Consider the following 20,374-nt stretch of genomic DNA (forward strand, 5'->3'; position numbering starts at 1 on the left):
GAGGTATCCTAACTGCGCAGAGGTACCGAAAACAGGTCCTCGAACTCTGTATGCGACTTTTAGGATTGCGGTTGGCTCAGATTTTCTTTTGATGCAGGACTGCACATAGAGCTCAAGTGGTGGAGGAATATCTTGAAACTGAAGATATCCAACAAGTGCCGTGGCCAGCACGATTAAATCCGATCGAACATGTTTGGGACGCCATTGAGTATCATATTGCATGCCGACAGCCAACTCCTCGGTAACTTGGTGAGCTAAGGTCTGCGTTGGTGGAAGAATGGGATTTGTTACCACAGAATCTTATAGATGTCCTTATATCGAGCCGGTTCATCGCTGTCAGACTTCAGCCGTTGGAGGGATCACTCTGTACTGATGTCATGTGACTTTTTGGTAATTCTTATATCAGTCTGAAGTTTCTCGCTGTCTCCTCATTTCATCGTTCTTCTATGGTACACCACCATATCAAATTTTGTCCAGCTTCATCGCAAGCTGCACGAGTTACACCACGTTTTCTACGTGTCCTCTTAATTTTATCGAGCAGTGTACTTTTAATTGCATGCATGACTTTAAGTGATCATGAAAAAAGTGAGTCGAAGTTCAAGACTCACTGATGATGGAATCCATTAACCAAAATGAGCATTTTATATTCATAAAGATTATCATCAACGTTAATAGATTAAAATTTAACTGTGATGCTCGCTAATTATACATCGCAGCCCGAAGCCATCTTGATGTTTTCTTGTATATATATAGACCGAATTAATGTCACAGCAAATAAGAATATCTGCGTTTATTTTTATCATCTAACAACCACTTCCTGTCATCCACTTCACTTCCAATTATATACAATTTTTATCCCTTAAATTAAACTAGTCAAGATTTAGTGGAACAACTGAGACTCTCCTCCTAAAAATCCACTGTTGTTTATCAGAAAATTAAAAATAACAATACAAGTAATAGCTGCCAACACAAATTAATTCCCAATCCTTGAAAATAGACAGAAAATTAAATACGTGCATCGTTCTGTAAAGAATAGCTAAGACTAATTAGATAAACGTAACAAATTTAAGTTTATTTTAACCTTATCACTCAAGATAAAGTATTGAAGTAGTTTATATTAAACAAAACAGATTATTAATTCATACAAAATACCTTTTCTTTTAAATAAAACTCCAATTTTCATACTTTCTGACAAACCTTTTCGATTAAAGTTCACCAACAAACATAACGGCTACTGTTTCCCAATATATCCGCCAGATGGCAGGTAATTCGGTAATTATTGTACGTATAAAATTCTCTGGCTTTTCAGTATTGGCGTTGTTCACGTAATTATACAAGCTTAATGGCTAGAGAAGATGAAAATAATTGTAAATAATTAGTCGAGCGAAGTAATGAAGTGAAGTTATCGCTCGAGCTTCTTCTAGTAATCAGAAATTATTTCCACAGAATGATATTTTTGAACAATGGCCAGCATTGGATATTGCACAACATTGGGGTGATCTGGTAAGAAAATTGATGAGCGAAACTTAGAACAACTGCTTGTTAATGAGTTGGATATGCAGTTTCAACTGTTTACTTCAACGATGTTGGCGCTAATTATAAGTTATGTGACACCGTTCATAACAAATATCGGGAAAGAAAGAAATTCTGCTAAGTTTCTTCTTCTTCTTATCGGGAACTTGGAGTTTGATAATCCTTACAAGATTAATTTTAAGTCTTAGCGTAGTGGAAATTGGCTGGACCTATGGTAGTGGAAAATGAAAAAGGCCTGGCCAAATTGCTTTGATATTCTATCTGTAAATTGCGTGTGTCTGTGGTCGATTTTCTGTTTGCTGGATGAAAAACCAGAATTTCCGCAAGAAAAAACCATGTTATACTCGCCTGAAACCGACTAACTGAGCCACGTCGTGATAAAGGCCCATAATGATTCCTCACGGGATTTAAACTCAGGTCTTTTGCACCCGGTGTGGGGAGGATAGCGATCCTACCAACTGTGCTACCCATAAGGGCAGAAGTTTGCTAGCGAGAAGGTGATTATTCCTGTGTACAAGGGGATGGTTAGGCCACATCTTGAGTACTGCAAACAAGTCTGGAGGCCTTATTTTAGGAAGGATGTGAAGCTGCTGAAACGAGTACAGAAGGACAACGAGACTGGGGAGGGAAACAAAACGGTTCTCTTACCGAAAAGGGCTTCATTTTCGCAATTTGCTGATCTGGAGACTATGCACCTGCGCGGTGATCTCATTGAGGTGTTTAAGACTTTGAACTGATTGAGCAGGCTCAGTGCTGATGGATTCTTCCTCTTGGTTACACACATGGAGTATAAATTGAGTTTGAGGAAGGATGGTTGCAGAATATATGAGCGAAGGTTGCCTTCAGCCAGAGTGGTTGATTTTTAGAACAAACTTCCATCTGTTGTTATGGAAGTGAATAAATTGAATAAATTTAAAGGAGAACTAGACAAATTACTGGCGGGGATGGGATAGACAAGTGAAATGGTTTTCTTTTTCTGGATGATGCTTTATAAGCTTGCTTTCTTGCATCGTATGACACTTCTTCTTCTTCTTCTTCTTGTCTGCGTGGGTAGCACAGTAGTATCGTCACCGTCCTCCCCACACCGGGTGGAAAAGGCTCGGGTTCGAATCCCGTCGATGACGCGAGGAACTTTAGTGGGCTTTTTTCACTCCGTGGCTGAGTTAGACGGTCTCAGGCGTAGATAGCAAGGTTTTTTCCCTCAGAAACTGAGGTTTTTTCGTCCAACAAAACAGGCAAATCGACCAGAGAACACACGCAATTTACAGACACGAATACGGGTTAATGTAATCATTTACGGGTAACCCTAATATAGTAATTTGATTTTTATTTATTTTTTTCTTCTTCTTCTTCTTCTTCTGGCTTTATAACCCAGTGTGGGTCTTAGCCTTCTTCAAGACGTTCCACCAATAAGCCTTCTCAGAAGTCAAACTTCTCCAAATTCTTATTCTCATGGTCTTTAAGTCCTTTTCAGCTCCATCCATCCATATTTTTCATGGTCTTCCTCTCATCCTCCTCCCTGTAGATTTCCATTTCATTATACTATTAATTGTTCTGTTCTCATCCATTCTCATAACATATCCTAACCAAGCAAATTTTTGGTTCTTCACAAATCTAAAGATCTCCGTACCTTGAATAAGATGATCAAGTTCATGGTTCATTCTGATCCTCTAGGATCCATCAACGTCATATGACACTACTACTAATAATATACAGTAAGTTTGTTATCTTCTTTCAAATTTTGCACAAGCAGGTAGCTGATATTTTCATCGTTCTTCCCATACCGGGTGTAAAAGACTCGGGTGTGAACCCGTCAATGACACCAGGAATTTCCATGGGCCTTTGGCACAACGTGGTTGGGTTAATTTGTCCCAGACGACGGTTTTTACTTCCGGAAACATGCATTTTTCATCCAGCAAACAAACCAATAGACCTCAGAAAGCAAGCAGCGTACAAATGGAGCAATATAATCTAAGTTGCTGATACACCCAAAACTCTACAATGACTTTCTAATTTTCTTTAAATAAATCCAAAGAATTATCAACCCAAAGTATTAGAGTGTATAAGGAACTGGGATTTCGTGATGTCATTTTTATTTTATGAAAATATATTTAAGAAAATCAATAAATGTTAATTAAAATTAATAATTATTTATGTATAATATGTAAGCGTATTATAATAATTCCTTTCTTCTTTTTTTAGCATACTGTGACGATTATCGATCTTTAAAACAAGCGTGTTCAAAGTTAAATGTTGATGCTCATTTGTACTCCATGTTCAGAGGTAAGTTATATCTTTAAAATATCACAATTTCCTGAACTGGGTTATCCGAGACAAAGAACTTCCATGAACTTCTTGTTAGCAAGTACAATGAAAACAATTTTTATTATGGCTTATAACAACCATCGAGTACTACGTAGGAACTGTATGGCCAATGTCTTCATGGCTGGACATTTGTTCGTATAAGCAATGGCAGTCGAATATCCAATGGTACCCTTGCTTACTATGAGACGCAACAAATGCACCTTTCATGGGCACGTCAGCACCAACGCTGTACCACCGACATTGTGCAATGCGTTGGTATTACTACTACAGAATACCCTGCAACTCCTTGTGGGGTCTAAACTTTGTTAGTGCAAAGTTTTTAGGAACTCAGTGTAGTCTGAGTTCCTTGAGATAAACCCCTAGCCAGTTGCTTTTGCTAAGTTATTTGCATTAGGACTTGGAAGTTCTCCAGATTATTGGTGCATAATCTTATGTGGAACTTGACACTTTCAACTTTGGCTGGTGGTGTGGTAATACAGGGTATGGTTTAGAAAGATCTTCTCATAAAACTTTGGGAGTGTGTTCTCTTAAGCATGTGGATGAAGTTACTTCTCTCAAGTTTCTTTTAGAGAAGTCAAAGAAATGATTATCTGCCTTACAACCCCATTCCCTTTTTTCGGTGGATTTAATAAGCTTTTTAGGCCATTTGATTCTGATTTCTTTGGAAAGTCGGAGTTTGGAAGAAAAAGATCGAATTTTTCTCCTCTCTTGGTGCAACAATCCTCACTCGACAGCAACTAACTCAGCCACGGTGCAGAAAACCCATAAAAAAACCTTATTGACACTCTTCTTCATTGCTTTTGTATACATTTTGTTGGGGAAAGTTTAATTCTCAGTGAAAAACAACGCCCCTACGAGCTCCTCACCAATTTAGATTACTTTTTATTGTTTATATTCAGTTAGGTAAGCATATAGCGCCATCTGTTGTACACATTTAGAATTAAGATTTTAATTTTCAAAATATTATCAGTGAATGGTGATTTCGTCTATTGGGTTCGTGTCTTCAAATTATGGACACATCAATTTGAACTTTGAGCCGATTTTTCATGGCTTACGTCCAAGTTCCATGGGAATTATATATTTCCTTAAACTTCTCAATAAGGGTAATCAAAGAGAAACGTTTTATAAAGAAGGAAAAATAGGCAGAGCCTTCTTATAATAAATGCTCGCATCCACCGATTTATGACGTCACAAGCGAGGGCTGGTATCCAACTGAAAGCACTTCAAACACTTTCGGTGAACTGGAGTTGAGATTTATTTTAGTTCCTTTTTTTTTCTTAAGTGATTAATGTCCATTTTAAACATAATGTTTTGACTGATGCAGAGTTGGAGATCAAAATTAAGTAGCTTACTTTTAAAAGAAAAATCACTTAAAAATGTTCGAAGACATTTGGTAAATGGCAAAATACTTGAGTGTATATTGGACATATTAAACTTAATTCAAAACATGCTTATTTTAAATGGAATTCCTTTCCATCTTCAATGGGTTATTTTCCAATGCGTTCGAAATAATTTTAAATAACGATATAAAACACCATACATTAAAACGATATGTTCTTCCATGAATGGTTAGCGTTTTTCCTTTTTAACAGTAAAGTTTCTCATTTTCTTTTATGCAAGTTAGGAATTTTTACATATGCTCACTCATAAATATAAACTGAGTGGTCACTTTATTAGGTACACCAACCCTTTTCGTGAAATGGAGCGCTCTTTAGGAACAGCAGCATGTAACAAATCTACTCTGGTAGTTATGGCTCATGTAACAGCTCCTTCGACAACAGCATCATCTAACAGCTCCTCTGCTTGCACCTTCACGATAATGGGACTCTTAGTAACCCTGAGTATAACCCCCATTTGCAAGTCCTGAAATACATCACCCGGTATACTGGAGGTAACCACCCATTTCATTTGTCTGAATTATTCTCCTTTTGCTTCAAAGACTTCGTAATCTGGAATCTTCTCTTTTCGATCTTCTCGGACTTAAATCTCTCTACCACATTCTGTCAAATTCATCTGTTGCTCTATCGTTCAAACATCTCCACTAATCACTTGGAACTCTTTCACTTCCTCTCGTTGAAACTTGACTTTCTTCAGTCAAACTTTCCTAACCGCCAGGTAATTTTCCTTGGTGATTTTAATGTTCATAATTCCAGCTGGCTTCCGTTTTATACTCAATTCTGATCTCTTGCCAAAGCTATTTGCCACAACTTTTGCCCATCTTTGTTCCCACTTCTATCGGTTGTCACTTCAGCCAAACAAAACGCTGACCTGCTAGCATCCTACTTTTCTTCTAATTCGTGTATTGATGATCATGGTAAACCAACTCGTACCATTCCCAGAACACTCCATTCAATGCCTCCTGTGGTGTTCCGTTAAAAGGATATCAGAAGGAATTTGAACAATCTTGATGCTAAGAAAGTGTCAAGTCTTAATGGTATTTCTCCACTTGTTCTCAAAATCTGTGCTGCTCAATTTACTCCTGTTCTGTGTCGCCTTTTTTCACTTTCTTATTCAAAAGGTGTTTTCCCTTCTGCTTGGAAATTTGCTCATATCCAGCCGGTTCCTAAAAAAGGGTGACAAGTCTCTCCCATCCAATTATCGTCCAAATTGCACTTACTTGTACTCTTTCTAAAGTAATGGAGAAATCCATTAACCGCCAACTCTTAAACTATCTAGAAACCTTTCATCTGATCAATATGAATTCCATCAGTGTCCATCCACTAGTGATATTCTGTCTTATGTTACTCATCTGCGGACAAAGTGAAGGGAAACGTTTGGGGAAACTCAAGCAGTTGCTCTTAGCATTTCAAAGGTCTTTGATTGTGTTTGGCATAAGAGTCTTCTAAATAAGCTTCCATCTTATAGTTTTTCAACGTTTTTTTTTTGTAATTGAGTATCCTGTTTCCTATCTGACCGCTCACTGCGAGTAATAGTAGATGGCTCTCTGTCTTCTGTCTTCTCCACTAATGACGGTGTTCTCCAAGGTTCAGTTCTTTCTCCCACTCTTTTCCTCTTGTATATTAATGATCTTCTTCCATTAACCAAAAACCCTATCCATAGTTTTGCTGATGATAGCACATTGCATTCCATTTTACAGCTTGAAGAACCTTGACCTTAAATGCTGATCTCCAAGTAATTCTCCAGTGGGGCAATGATAACGTAGTTGATTTCAATCCTTCTAAAACTCAGTCTTCCCTTATATCTCTGAAAAAGGACTTTTCTCTTCCCGTGCTTATCTTCGATGACGCTCATATTTCTTACCCTGATATAATCTACAGAAATTCAAGGGTAATGTCAGTAAGTGTCTTCCTTCATCTTCTCAACCTTCAACCCATGCACGGTACTAAGTACCATAGGTTCCAGTACCTCTCATGCTTGGGGCTTCCATAAAACAAAAGCAAAAACAAAGCTCCTTGGGTAACAGCTCCTTCAGTAGCCGCATATAGTGGGCTCACGAAAACAAACAGTAGAAGATTGGAAAAAAGGTGTCTGGTCTTATGAATCCTGGTACCTACTGTTTCATGCCGAACGGAGGACCAGATTATCGCGAAAACAGCATGAGTCCATGAATCCATCCTACAGTTGTCAACACTGCAGGTTGGTGGTAGTGGAGAATGTTTTGCTAGTGAACATTGGGACCCTTTGACCAGTGAAGCAACATCGGGATGTCATGGGTTATCTGGAAACTGTTTCTAACCAGGGACATCTCTTCATGGCTGCAGTATATCAATCTACGAATGGGTTCTTCCAACAGGATAATGCGTCATACAGGGACACGAGGGTAAATTCGATCTAGCAACCCATCTGTAGGATGAAGAGAACGGAACAGAGATCCGTTATCATCCAATTTACAACAGATATGGTAAAAAACTAAGTCAATGACGTCGTTGATATGCCAAGAAGAATCCAGGCTGTTCTGATGACTAAAGTGAGCCTTACATGCTATTAAGTAGGTGTACCTAATAAAGTGGTCTCTCAGTGTAAACGATCACCTGAACCTCACTTAAACGAGTAAAATATTTTTTAAAGATTTTCATGTTCCTATGAGAACAAAGATGGAAGAGTTTCGCACAAATAGAAATCATAACATCCACAAATACTTTTCACGCCTATATATTTGTAGATGAGATAATATCGTTTTTATATTTTAACAGTTCCTTCTGTAACAGCATCAATTAACAGCTCCCTCGGTAACAGCGTCATGTAACAGCTCCCTCTCATAAGAACTCAACTGACAACGTTCTCTATTTTTATTAAGAACGAATGCTTCCAATTCTTTACTGTTTCCTTCCAAGAGGAAGGAATTTTCCGGTCAAACCTCTTAACGTTTCCAGTAATAAAATATTGTTTCAAGCTAACTATAACTCAGTTTAAATGTTTTCTAAAATCTTCCTGTTTTAAGGCAATTCTTTACGCTTTCTTAATTCAGAATTAGCATTCTTGGCTCCTCCTAAATCAACTTTAACTGTAAGAAGATGAAACGAGTGTGGCTGAATGAATTTATCTACAAATTAACTAAAATGAAATTAAGGCGACACGCGAGGTTACATCTGAGGCATCACCTCCATAGATTTGCCAGAAGGGACGGGTCTTAGTGCTGAGAAGTGTTTAAGTCCAAATGGCATTAAATATGTAGCTTCCTTGGATGCATTTCAGTGCAGATCTTTATCGTGGGCTATTTGTCTTGGTAGCTCTTTCAGATAAACACTGCACAGTTTTTTTTTCTCTTGTAACGCTTGGAAGCAATTTAGATACCAGAATAGTTTCCTAAGTGGCTCTTCACTAAAGCAATTGGAAGCCCGAAGAGGCAGGAGCGAAAATTTTTATTTCGTTATTTCAAACCATGACAATACAAAAGCAAAGAACATTCCAGATGAATTCATATTTCAAAAAAACAGGGTTAGTATGTTTTTAGCTTCCCACCAAGAAAGAATAGACAAATTTAACTGAAAATTTGTATGGTGTGACGTATATGGACGTAAACGATTAGCACGTCAAGCTGATTAGTGAACCAGATATGGATCGTTGTGCAGAAGGAGATCCAAACCTCCTAAATTAACTTAAAAATTACTTCAGGTTGGTGTTTTCCAGTCAAAATAAAATGCTAATGAGCGTTACTCATGCGCATGAGCAATACCAGTAAATTGGGAAATGCAAAGTTTATCCCACGGTTGGCAAACGTAGCTTTTCTTTTGGAGCAAATTACCACCGAAACAATCTTATGAAAATTCAACCCTCAGTGAAACCAATTCGCCTTATACACCTTCGATCGCTAATGAAGCAAATACCCTACATGTTGCAGTCACCCCTGGTTGCAGTCACCCCTGGTTCTCTAGGTGTCAACCGCAATGTTTCTATTCCAGTACCACTTCCCAAGTATCATCTCTGATACTTGGGAAGTGGTACTGGAATAGAAACTTTGAACTCGACATCCTCACTCTACCCACCACAATTATCTTAATATAATTTTCGACAATATCCACTTCCACCAACACGTTGCCACTTGCGTACCAACTTCACAAGAATTCTTTGGAAAGCAAATGTGACCTTTATTGCACAAATGTAATCTTAAGACTCCAAACCCTCCCTGTTTGCCATAGTGCAACCTGAAATAGTCTACAATACAGAACTCCAGGCCTTAGCCATCATCACTTCAAATGATAATTGAGACCATGGATTGCTGGATAGATGCCCTCAACAATCAATCCGCCCATTATTCATGGATATTTGCCAGTGAGGATGCCTCATCCACATCCCAAATCCAAACCAGCTTAATCAACTAATCGAGATCGCATAAGAACTTGGTCATAGATTCCTTCCAATCTCAATGCTAGACAGGATCGAGGAACTTCCTAATATTTTGTTCTAATGCCAATTATGCGAAGTCCATCCTTGAACTGATTTCCATATAAATAATGTAAATTAGTAGTCATAATATCATTATTAATACATTCGTTGTACACAAAACAAATCACGTAAGCAAACCTTAATTTTAATTCGAACTGTCCGGTCAATATTTTATCGATTTATGCTGTTGTCTGAACAGAAAGACACTATTTACGTTTCGAGGAAAATTTATAAGAGAATGACTTCGAAAACCCCTTTGTATAGTTGAAAGAAAGTTAATAAATTTTCCAGTTAGCTTCTATCCAGTACACTAGATGTCACGAGCAGCGGGATGCCATGATTGAATAATAAGGTGATTGATATATGCCATCACCGGTGAGCCGTCCCTGCTGAGCGCAATAACGCCTTTTGCACCACCACGTACCTGTTGTTCGCACGAAACTAAACAGCATCGCACCCGGAAACCCTTTTGGTTCGATGTACTGCGAGTTGCTTCTTGGGTCTATATATAAAACATCAATAAGAAATAACATGGCAACGAAACTAATATTTTATGAGAACTCCCGATACTTTGTCTTTCCTAGAGAGAAAGAATGTTTACGCTATTTATTTACAACCGACAATAGAAAATATTACAATACATTACAAGATTACAATGGGAAAATAGAAATTATTCAATTATTCTGTACAAATTAAATGATTCAGCAACATGTGGTTATTATACAATAACAGTCAATCACCATTAGGCCAGTATTTCGTAGTGGATACGTCACCAGCGCGTCATTTCCGTGTGTTTTTTTTTTAAAGCATTGTAACATTATCAACGAATTAAACTATTTTTGTACATTTCTTGTAAATGCTTTCCAATTTATATATTTCTTCTTCATGCTTCCCGATTTTTATTGTATATTTCCCAATCTTTATTTGTACATTTCTTCTTCATGCTTTCCAATCCTTAATTTGTACAGAGCTGTATCATTCTTCCCAATCATTTATTTGTACATTTTTCTTCATGATTCCCAATTTTTCATTTGTACAATTCTGTTTCGTGCTTCCCAATCTTTTATTTGTACAATTCTATTTCATGCTCCCCAATCATTTATTTGTCATTTTTTCTTCATGATTTCCAATTTTTATTTGTACAATTCTGTCTCATACTTCTCAATCTTTTATTTGTACATTTATTCTTCATGCTTCCCGAATTTATTTGTATATATCCCAATCTTCATTTGTACCTTTCTTCTTCCTTTCAATCCTGTATTTGTACATTTCTTCTTCATGCTTTCTAATCCTTTATTTGTACATTTCTTCTTCATGCTTTCCACTCCTTTATTTGTACATTTCTTCTTCATGCTTTCTAATCCTTTAATTGTACATATTTGTTTCAATCTTTGCAATATTTTATTTGTACATTTCTTCTTCATGATTTCTAATTTTTATTTGTACATTTCTTCTTCATGCTTTCCAATCCTTAATTTGTACATTTCTGTTTCATGCTTCCTAATCATTTATTTGTATATTTTTTCTTTATGATATCGATTGTTTAATTGTACATTTCTGTTTCATGCTTTCTAAACCTTTATTTGTACATTTCTTCTTCATGCTTTCCAATCCTTTATTTGTACATTTCAATTTCATGCTTTCAAATCCTTAATATGTACATTTCTTCTTCATGCTTTCCAATCCTCTATTTGTACATTTCTTCAAGCTTTTGGATGAAGAAATTTGTTTTTTTTTGTACATTTCTTGTAAAATGCTTCCCAATCTTTTATTTGTACATTTCTTCATGCTTTTGATATTTTATTTGTACATTTCCCGATCTTTTACTGGTACAAATCCTCAATCTTTTATTTTCTTATGCTTGAAAATCTTACTTTTAATCTTACTACGTGTTTTATGTACAGATTTTTATTGGGTGGACGAGCTGAAAGTAATCTTCCTCTTGATCTCGACAAACAAATCAACCGGATGACATTATTACACACTTGATAAAACTCCACCTATTTTGGGAGCGGTACAAAATTTTTCAAAAGACATCACTTATCGGGATATCGCCAAAGATGTCACCGTAAAATGGGTGGAGTACCAAAACGGATAAAAAATTCATATTCCTGTCACTCTAGCTCGATGTCCTCATTTCTGAAATTTTTTCTTTTTTCTTTTTGGTATTTTCTTAAGTTTATAGAAAATCCCTCGAAATCACAGCACCCATTTGCGATTCAATATTACAATAAAATCAAGATTCTACATTACAACGAGATAAATTGATTAAAGATTTTGTTATTGATGGGGAAGGCATTTTAGCTTACTATTTAGATTAACAGCGCTTCTTTATCTCAACAAGGAAGTACTGTTTGAAGTAGCACAATACTGATACAACTCGTGACGAAAGTGGGCAACACGCTGTATTCGTACCAACAGTACACTGTGCAAAGAAATGATTCTTTCCTGAGTTGGAATCTCATCGATGACGCGAGGAATTTTATGGGCTTTTTCTACAACGTGACTGAGTTAGTCAGTCCAGGCAAGAGTACCATGGTTATTCCTTGGTTATGTCAGTGATGCAGGTAGAATTGTAAAATAGGATTTCCTTAGGCAGGAAATTCTATTAAATGGATGAAAATGTATTAAGTTAAGGGAACATTCTTCAAGATGAGAATCTTAGAAACTTCTCATGGCAAAAATTTAAGAGGGCCCTCATATACTGATATATGTGAACGAATAAAAGTAAATACAGCTCAACACTCAAAAGTATAATACAATTATAAACATCACAATGTACAAAGAATATACAGGTGGAAAACTGCAAGGTCGGTTGGTAAGCCATCTTCAAAATTGCTGGATTGCGTCATTAAGGCGAGCTTCAAGGATCAGGGACAGGGAAGTACAATTTAAAGATGAGGATAGAGTTGGTGGTGACTAGGAGATTAGTCACAGTGGATCTATGAGGAAGAGAGTAGTGGATTTGATGAGGCTGATGTGGAAGAAGTTGTTTAGTTAGAATGGGGAGAAGTATCTTCTCTAGGAGTTTTAGAAGACTTGAGGCGTTGGAGATTGGCCGGTAATGCTTAAGAAGAGTAGGAGATTGAATTTTTGGTATAGGCTTCACAAGGTAGATGTTCCACTGCTGGGGAAAGAAATTACTTGACAAAATAGCATTAAAAATAGTTTGAAGGGGACCTAAAATGTATGGGCTAAGACATTTAATAATGAATTGGGGTATTTCATCTGCACCTGCCTTAGCAGAAGCCGGTGTAGAATTTATGGCAGCAATAAGCTGTTCCCTGGAAATTGATACTGCAGAAAGCGTGTCACGCGGGATTTCAGTTGTTGGTGTCTCAAGATCAGCACATTGTTCCAAGTTCGAGGCAAATCTAGATATAAAGTCTAGCCACTGATCAGGTTCAAGTTTTAGGGGAAAATCAGAAGGCTGTTCAAAGTAGGGGGTTTTTCCTCTATGAAGGATGGTGTCCATATAATTCTTAATTGCTTGAGATTTCAGCTTGTTGAATGTTGCACGGGCTCCAGAGTAGGCTATCCTGTCTTGAACACTTTGCGACTGCTTCCATATTTTGTGCAGTTGCTGCTTTAATCTGAAGCTCATATTAAGATGGACCAAGCTCTGGACCAAGGCATAATAAAAATTCTCTTTGATGCTCTGGACCAAGGCATAATAAAAATTCTCTTTGATGCTGCAAATATCGCAATCGTCTTAAGCCAATTAGTAAGCAGATTTACTGCAATTTCAAGATCACAGTTTTCTAGGACTGACCACGGGATGGCAGAGGCAGCCTCAACACATTTAGCAATGCTCAAAAATCTGGGACTAACTATTACTCTGGTGTTGGTTGAATTCACAACATTGAAGTTTGGAGTAGGTATCTGTAAAAGAACAATAATTGGCTTGTGGATGAGATCTAGTTGATTGTTACCTCTGGTCGGGAAGTCATTGATCATTTGTAACCCTGTACACGATAGGTTTGACAGGAGCATTTGCTGAAGGTTTGCTAGTTGGGGGGGAATATTAAAGTCTCCACAGACAAAGTGCAAGGCTGAAGGATGAAGCTGGTTAATGATCCAGTGTGATATTTCATGGATGGCGTCATATGAAGATGCTGGGAGTATATATATGGCAATTACATCTATAAGGACGCTATGGTAGTCGAGAGTAAGAGTGAGAGCTTCATATGCTGGTGTTTGGCTAGAAACTTGATGAACAAGTGAGGCCTGTGAGCTCTTAAAGAAAATGGCAACACCGCCTCCTCTTTGGCCAACTCTAGAAGTAAACGCTGATTTATACCCAGATTTTACAAGATGTAAAAAATTCTGGTCTTTATCAAGCCAGGTTTCTGTGACACAGATATCGATATCACTAGCGAGCAGAATTTGTCAATGGTATCCAGTTTGTTGCGAAGGCTTATAACATTCTGGTATAAGACTGTGATTATGCAAGTTTTGTGGATCTTTTTAAGGCAGGTGTCTCTAGTATTTTTAATCAAGGCAGGCTTTCGAGTTTGTCGATTCGTGACCCACGTTGGGATGAGTATTCCCGAAATGTTATTCATTGGTGGTTGAAGGCTGATGGTACCAATTTGATGATGCCGCTGTTTGTCACCACTGGTATAATTTTGAATTATGTTGCGCACATTTTGAGAAATTGCCCGGAATGTGGGGCATTCGTGCTTGTTCCCTTGCAGCGTTGATTGCTATCGAGGAGGGTGAATTAGTTGAGGTTGTTGATGAGGGCTCTTTTTCTCAGAAAATGGTCTGATGTATATACTTTGGGGCCAGGAGGTTGGATCTATAACCTTTTGATAGACAGCGGGAGAACGCATTATAAGGAAAGAGGCATAGCGTGTTTGCCCGCTTTTAAACCGTTTAACCTGAACTGAGAGGTTATATTCCTCGTTAAACATTCTCAATATAGGGAGATGTTTTAGGTCCAAATCTGGACGCAAAAATCTTGGCTTTGGTGGAAACTACCGAGTTGTTATATTTCTCGGCCAGTGTCAGACGAGATTTGGAGGCTGTTACTAGGCGGGGCAAGGTTACGAATATTAGCGTAATGGGAAAGGCAATCAATATTGATATCAAGAAGGCATCCAGAGGAATTTGAGGCAGGGTTGTCGGTGGTAATGAGGGAATTTTGTGTATCTCCAGATGGGACGTAAGTATCGCTAGAAGGGCTGTTGGTAACCATACCAGCATGTGACGTGGCCAGAGCTTGATGGGCGTTAATTGAATTACTGTTTAGTTCTGGTGCTTGTAGGGAGTGTTTATTATTTTCTGGTGGGTTCTCTGGTTGGGATACTTCTTCATAAGATTGCAGCTGTGGTTGGTCACCGGCCTTCTGCTGAGTGCATGACTGGGCCCTGCTAAAGTGCTCAGTCGGAGTGTCTGGAGATCTATCTACTAATTGTGTCGCGTGAATTTGAGCGTGGCAGCCAGGCTTTATAAGGCTAGGAGGTTTGACAATTTGAGTAGTTTTTGTCCGTTTAGGTATTATTGGTGACTGAGATATCAGCTTTCCATTTTCGCTCACCAAAGAGCAGAGGTCGGAGAGCATATGTGTGATATGTTTATTTTGGTTCCTCAGCGAGTAAACTTCATCCTTCAGATCCTCAATTTGGGACCTCAACTGGTGAATTAGGAGGACCAAGAAGTCTACTCTGTCTGGATGTAGAGGAGGGGTCGACACTGTAGCTTCGGCTTTAATTCTTGGAAATTCATCTTCACGTTGAAAAGTACCTGTTGTGACTAGCGTCTGGTTTGAGGTGGAGGACACGTTAACTACCGAGGCACAATTTTGATCATTAGTTTCCGATGGAGAATTGGACTGATTAGCGCTACATATATCGTGGTTGGCAATCCCATCAGGTGGTGTTCCGTTAACCACTGTTTCGTCGCATGCGATGGTCATAAGTTCAGGCAAACCAGTACTTGAACGTTGAATGAGATCAGTTAACATTTGGTCGATAGGGCTAGTTTCAGTCTAGGATGCAGGAAGTGCAGATATTTCAGCGTCTTCTCAAAGGCATTTGTTACATGCGAACCTTCTCCGACGTAGTTTAGAAATATGTGCGTTGTCTGTTTTAACTGAGTGGGCACAAAAGTTTAATTTGCATACATGACATCGAATGGTTGGTTCCTTCCCGTCGTGGCAGGCTAGGCAGAGGAATTGTTGCAAGTTATTCTGTTTCTGTGACATTGCCTGATTTCGGGTCTTTAAATCACTTGGAAGTAGTAAACAATGTTCAGTTTTATTAGTTAGTCTTTAATTCCGAGTAGTTTGTCTGACAACATTACATTTGGAGGCGATTCGTTGTCTGACAACATTACAATTGGGGAGATTTCGTTGTCTGACACCATTACATTTGGGGCGCTTTTGTTGTCTGACAACTACTTTTTGTGCGTTTTTTGTTGTCTGACAACATTCTGCACGGGAAAAGTAATGTCTGAATTCAAATAAGGCAAAATATGGATAAGAAAAATATCTTCTTATTCGTCTCCATCACAACAGTAATTAAGGGACTGAATGCACTTGTTACAACATTAGTACAAGGTTTGTACTGGCCCCACTGTCAAGGTTGCGCTCTCTAGCGCCATCTGACAGATCAGACTTGCCTTAGGTAATTATTTATTTTATTATTAGATAAAATAATTGTAAATATATAAATATACCTTTTCTGTGTTTTTTTTCTGAGTTAAGTATTATTTATTCATTTTGCCTCTGGGAGGCTGTTGTTGATTTTATTTTTAAAGTGTTATAGAAACGCCACTTTTTCCTTCGCTTTTTTCTATTATTTTTAGCTTTCTGTCATTCCGATTAAATTCTCGAAGTCTCCCGATTCGAAATAGGCGAGTTTCCAAAAGCTTACTGCGTGTTATTGAGGAGAGGTTTTAAGCAGAACTTTAGGAATAAATTTAATTGATCAACCTCCATGACATCTGACTGCCTTGCTCTACATTCGCTATCTTGTTTAATGGGGCACAGCAGACGTTCTGCTGTCACTAGTAATGATCTATTCTGCCGGCCTGATTTATTGCCGTCCCTTGTGAACTCGGAGGTCGCATTGACGTGTTTGCTTTAAGTACAGCAAAATACGATTTGAAATTTCCATCTCAACTAAGACTAAGAAATTATTCAACAAATCAGTTATGAGATAGTTCTGATTACTCAAATCATTTTGCGATTTTTTTCTTTTTAATACGAGGATATAATTTTTCTTCATTTTTCTCCAAAATGGCAATAGGAGACGTTTCTTGGGTTTGTCGCTAGGTGGCGCAGTTGTTCTTCGGTCAATGTTCTGAGAATTTAAAAAATAATAATAATAAATAAATATTGAAGGTGAAGTTTCGAGAATTTACCGCTAGAGGTCTCAGTTATTTGTAAATGCATTTATTAAATTAATAATAATGAATTATTTTATTCTTCTTTTGCAGGATTTTTCTAAATTTATTCTTTTATAAGGATAAATATAAAATAAAATAAAAATTACTTGAAATAAAGAAAGAAATTACAAAATAAATAATAATAAAAAGAAAGAAATTACGAAAAAAAATAATAATAATAAAAAGAAAGAATTACGTTTTACGTTGTCTGACAACATTATGTACAGAGCGCGGAAAAAGTAATGGAACTGAATTCAAATAAGCCAAAATATGGATAAAAATATATTTTCTTATTCATCTCCTTCAAAATAGTTCTTAAGGGACTGAATAGATTTGCTACACGATTCATACATTCATTCACTTCTATGGTGCTCTCGTGGTTTGTTGTTGTTGTTGTTGTTGTTGTCATTGTAGGATTTTAGGAACATCAGCGACTAAGGCCATATTGCTCATGTATATTGTCTGTAAATTGCGTGTTCTTAGGTCATTTTTTTTGTTTGCTGGTCGATAAATCCGAGTTTCCGGGAGAAAAAAAACACAACCTTCATCTGAGACCAACTAACTCAGCCACGTTGTGATAGATGTCCATAAAAGCTCCTCACGTCATCGACAGGACTCGAACTCAAGTCTTTTACACCCAGTGTGGGGAAGATGGCGAGTCTACCAACTGTGCTGTCCATGAGGGTACTGTCCTCCCCACACTTGGTGGAAAAGAGTTGAGTTCGAGTCCTGTCGATGACGTCAGGAACTTCTATGGGTCTTTTTCACAACATGGCTGAGAGTCGATCACAGGCGAGGGCACGGTTTCTACTCCCGGAAACTCGAGTTTTTTGTCCACCAACGCGACCACAGAACATGCAATTTACTGACCAACAACAACAATTTCTGCACCCTCTAGCGCCCTCTCCCGAAAGATACTCGCGTTAGATGAACTTTTAATTCAGTCTCCTTTTTTCCCCCAATGTGTACACTGTATTGCCAAAAGTCATCTCATTGATGGATTTTAATAAACTCCTAAGGATATTCTCCTCAAGCAATCACTTGAATTTAATACCGTTGCCCACATATCTACCAAATGGACTGATTTCAGCCTCGGCCATACTTGAAATAATCATAATTTGGACATTAATCCACTTCCAACCATTTTTATGAGTTGTTAAAAGTGACCAGTTAAAAGATTTGAAAGTTTTGGTCTTTGTAAAGAGAAGGATAACCATTTTGCAGTCTGCAAATTCGACTATCGTCCAAGCAGTAAACCCTGGATGTTTCGGGTTTATCTTCTCCATCCACACACCTACTTACCTACTACGAGACACATCTAAGGATCTCTTAAAGTTTCCTTTATCGTTATATTAACAACGGATTGGACTGAATGTTCTTGAGCGAGTGTGTATCTTACTGTAAAATTGTCCAAACTATAAGCTTGTTAAAGACATTTCAAAAGCTTGTTTTGAAGCATTCAAGATATTAAACAATTTACAGGGATGGTAGAGATACGCTGAAACTGTTTTAATGGCTTTGCTAAGGAAATATTCTGCTCCTTAAAATTTTAGGTAAGCTCTCAGATTTCAATTCTGTCTCTTGTGTGAGGATCATCTTTCAGCCCAATAAACCATCAGTTGAAGAGCTTTTGGATCTTTAATAACCAACCTCTTGGCCGGTTAAAGGTTTAAGACTAAGTTAATGCACCAGACAATCTCTCTTAGTTTTCCCAGAAAGGGAATTGAAGCGCCGTCTGTTATCTGCTAGCAGAACTAATCTAATTTCTTATGTTTTCTCCTAGAAGAGTTATCCAAGAAAGTTACGCTATATGCAAATTAGTTGCAGCTATAAAAGTGTCGATAATGCGCCACAGATATCACTAGAAGAAAGAACTTGCCATGATGGTGGGCTTCCAGAGTTAAAAAAGAAATTTAAATGGCAAATGAAACACGACTTGATATACGCTGCTCGAAACAATTAACAGAACAAAATGTTTTTCGTGAATATTTTATTGTGAACAGTGTCCCCAAAGGTGAATATTTGATACAATGGTCATCCTGGCATGCAAATTCCAAGTATCCAATAAAAATCGATCTACCACCTCACAAAGCTGCAAATTATGCAAATTGTGAAACAGCCGCATCTCCAATACTCAGGATGGCAAGTCATTGTTGTTTAGATGATTCTTTGAGATGGCAGGCCGTTGGACAACTTCAAGGACGTTGGCTTAATGTGTCATGAAATGTCCTCTTGGCACTATGGAAGCAATTTCAGGAGACAGGAACCATTACAAGAAGAGCTGGCCAAGGATGCCCGAAACTTTGTCAACCAGAACACACCGCTATTTGGCTCTAGCATCAAGAGAGAACCCTATGATGTCCTGTCATGAACTGTCTCTTGAGGTTGCTGCGGCCAAGGTGAAAACATTTCCAACTGGACTGTATTAAGAAGATTCAATTCATGTGGATTCTAAAAAGGAAGCCAGTAGTTTGTATCCCATTAACCCCAAACCAGAGCTCGTTGAAACTGGTACCATGAACATGTGACTTGGAATCCTGACAAATGGGGTACAGTTCTGTTCTCTGACGACTCCCGTTTTAGCCTACAAACAGATTCTAGATTTTACTTCATGTGGAGACAATGAGGAATGTGGTGCCATCCTTCCAACATCAGAAAAAGAGACACTTGGGTTGATATGGTGTTTTATTGTGGGGAGGAACAATGGTCAACGGCCGCAACCTTCTTCACGTTTTTGATAGGGGTACCGTAACTGAGCAGAGGTACGGATAACAGATCCTCAAACCCTACGTGCAACCTTTAAGGGATGCGGTTGACCTACAATCTTTTCATGCACGACAATGCCACTTGTCCAGGAACAGCTTGAACCTGAAGTCATCCCAATAACCACACTTAAATCCCATTGGACATGTGTGGGACGCTATTGGACGTTGTATTGCACGACGATAAGTAACTCATCGATCACTTGGTGAGTTGGTGGAACAATAGGATTTGTTGCCATAGAATCTTAATCTAAGGTCTGGGTTGGTGGAACAATGGGATTTGTTGTCATAGAATCTTATAGACACCCTTTTATCGAGCATAGTTCACTACTTTTAGGCCTGTCTAGTCGTTGGAGGGGAGCATACGCCATACTGATGTCATGTGACCATAATTTCCAGCATCCTGTAATGTGTCTTTTTGGTAATTCTTATACAATCCCTATAAGTGTTCCTTATACCTGCTGTCCCTCATTTCATCCTTACTCTATGGTACACCACCATACTAAATTTTGTCC

At 38.0% G+C, this 20,374-nt stretch overlaps 1 protein-coding gene across 1 annotated transcript in view; it reads left to right on the top strand.

The window, feature by feature from the left end:
* LOC150075445 (uncharacterized) overlaps positions 1-20,374 on the top strand; it is a 244,358-nt gene that overhangs the window by 156,892 nt on the left and 67,092 nt on the right. Inside the window, exon 4 of the mRNA XM_090389152.1 lies at positions 3,736-3,816. Within this exon, the coding sequence (XP_090245278.1) occupies positions 3,736-3,816 (81 nt within the window). The remainder of the gene's footprint in view (positions 1-3,735; positions 3,817-20,374) is intronic.

This window comes from Mastigoproctus giganteus, chromosome 14, assembly GCF_048544385.1.
Source record: "Mastigoproctus giganteus isolate SK-2022 chromosome 14, ASM4854438v1, whole genome shotgun sequence".
Classification (NCBI taxonomy): domain Eukaryota; kingdom Metazoa; phylum Arthropoda; class Arachnida; order Uropygi; family Thelyphonidae; genus Mastigoproctus; species Mastigoproctus giganteus.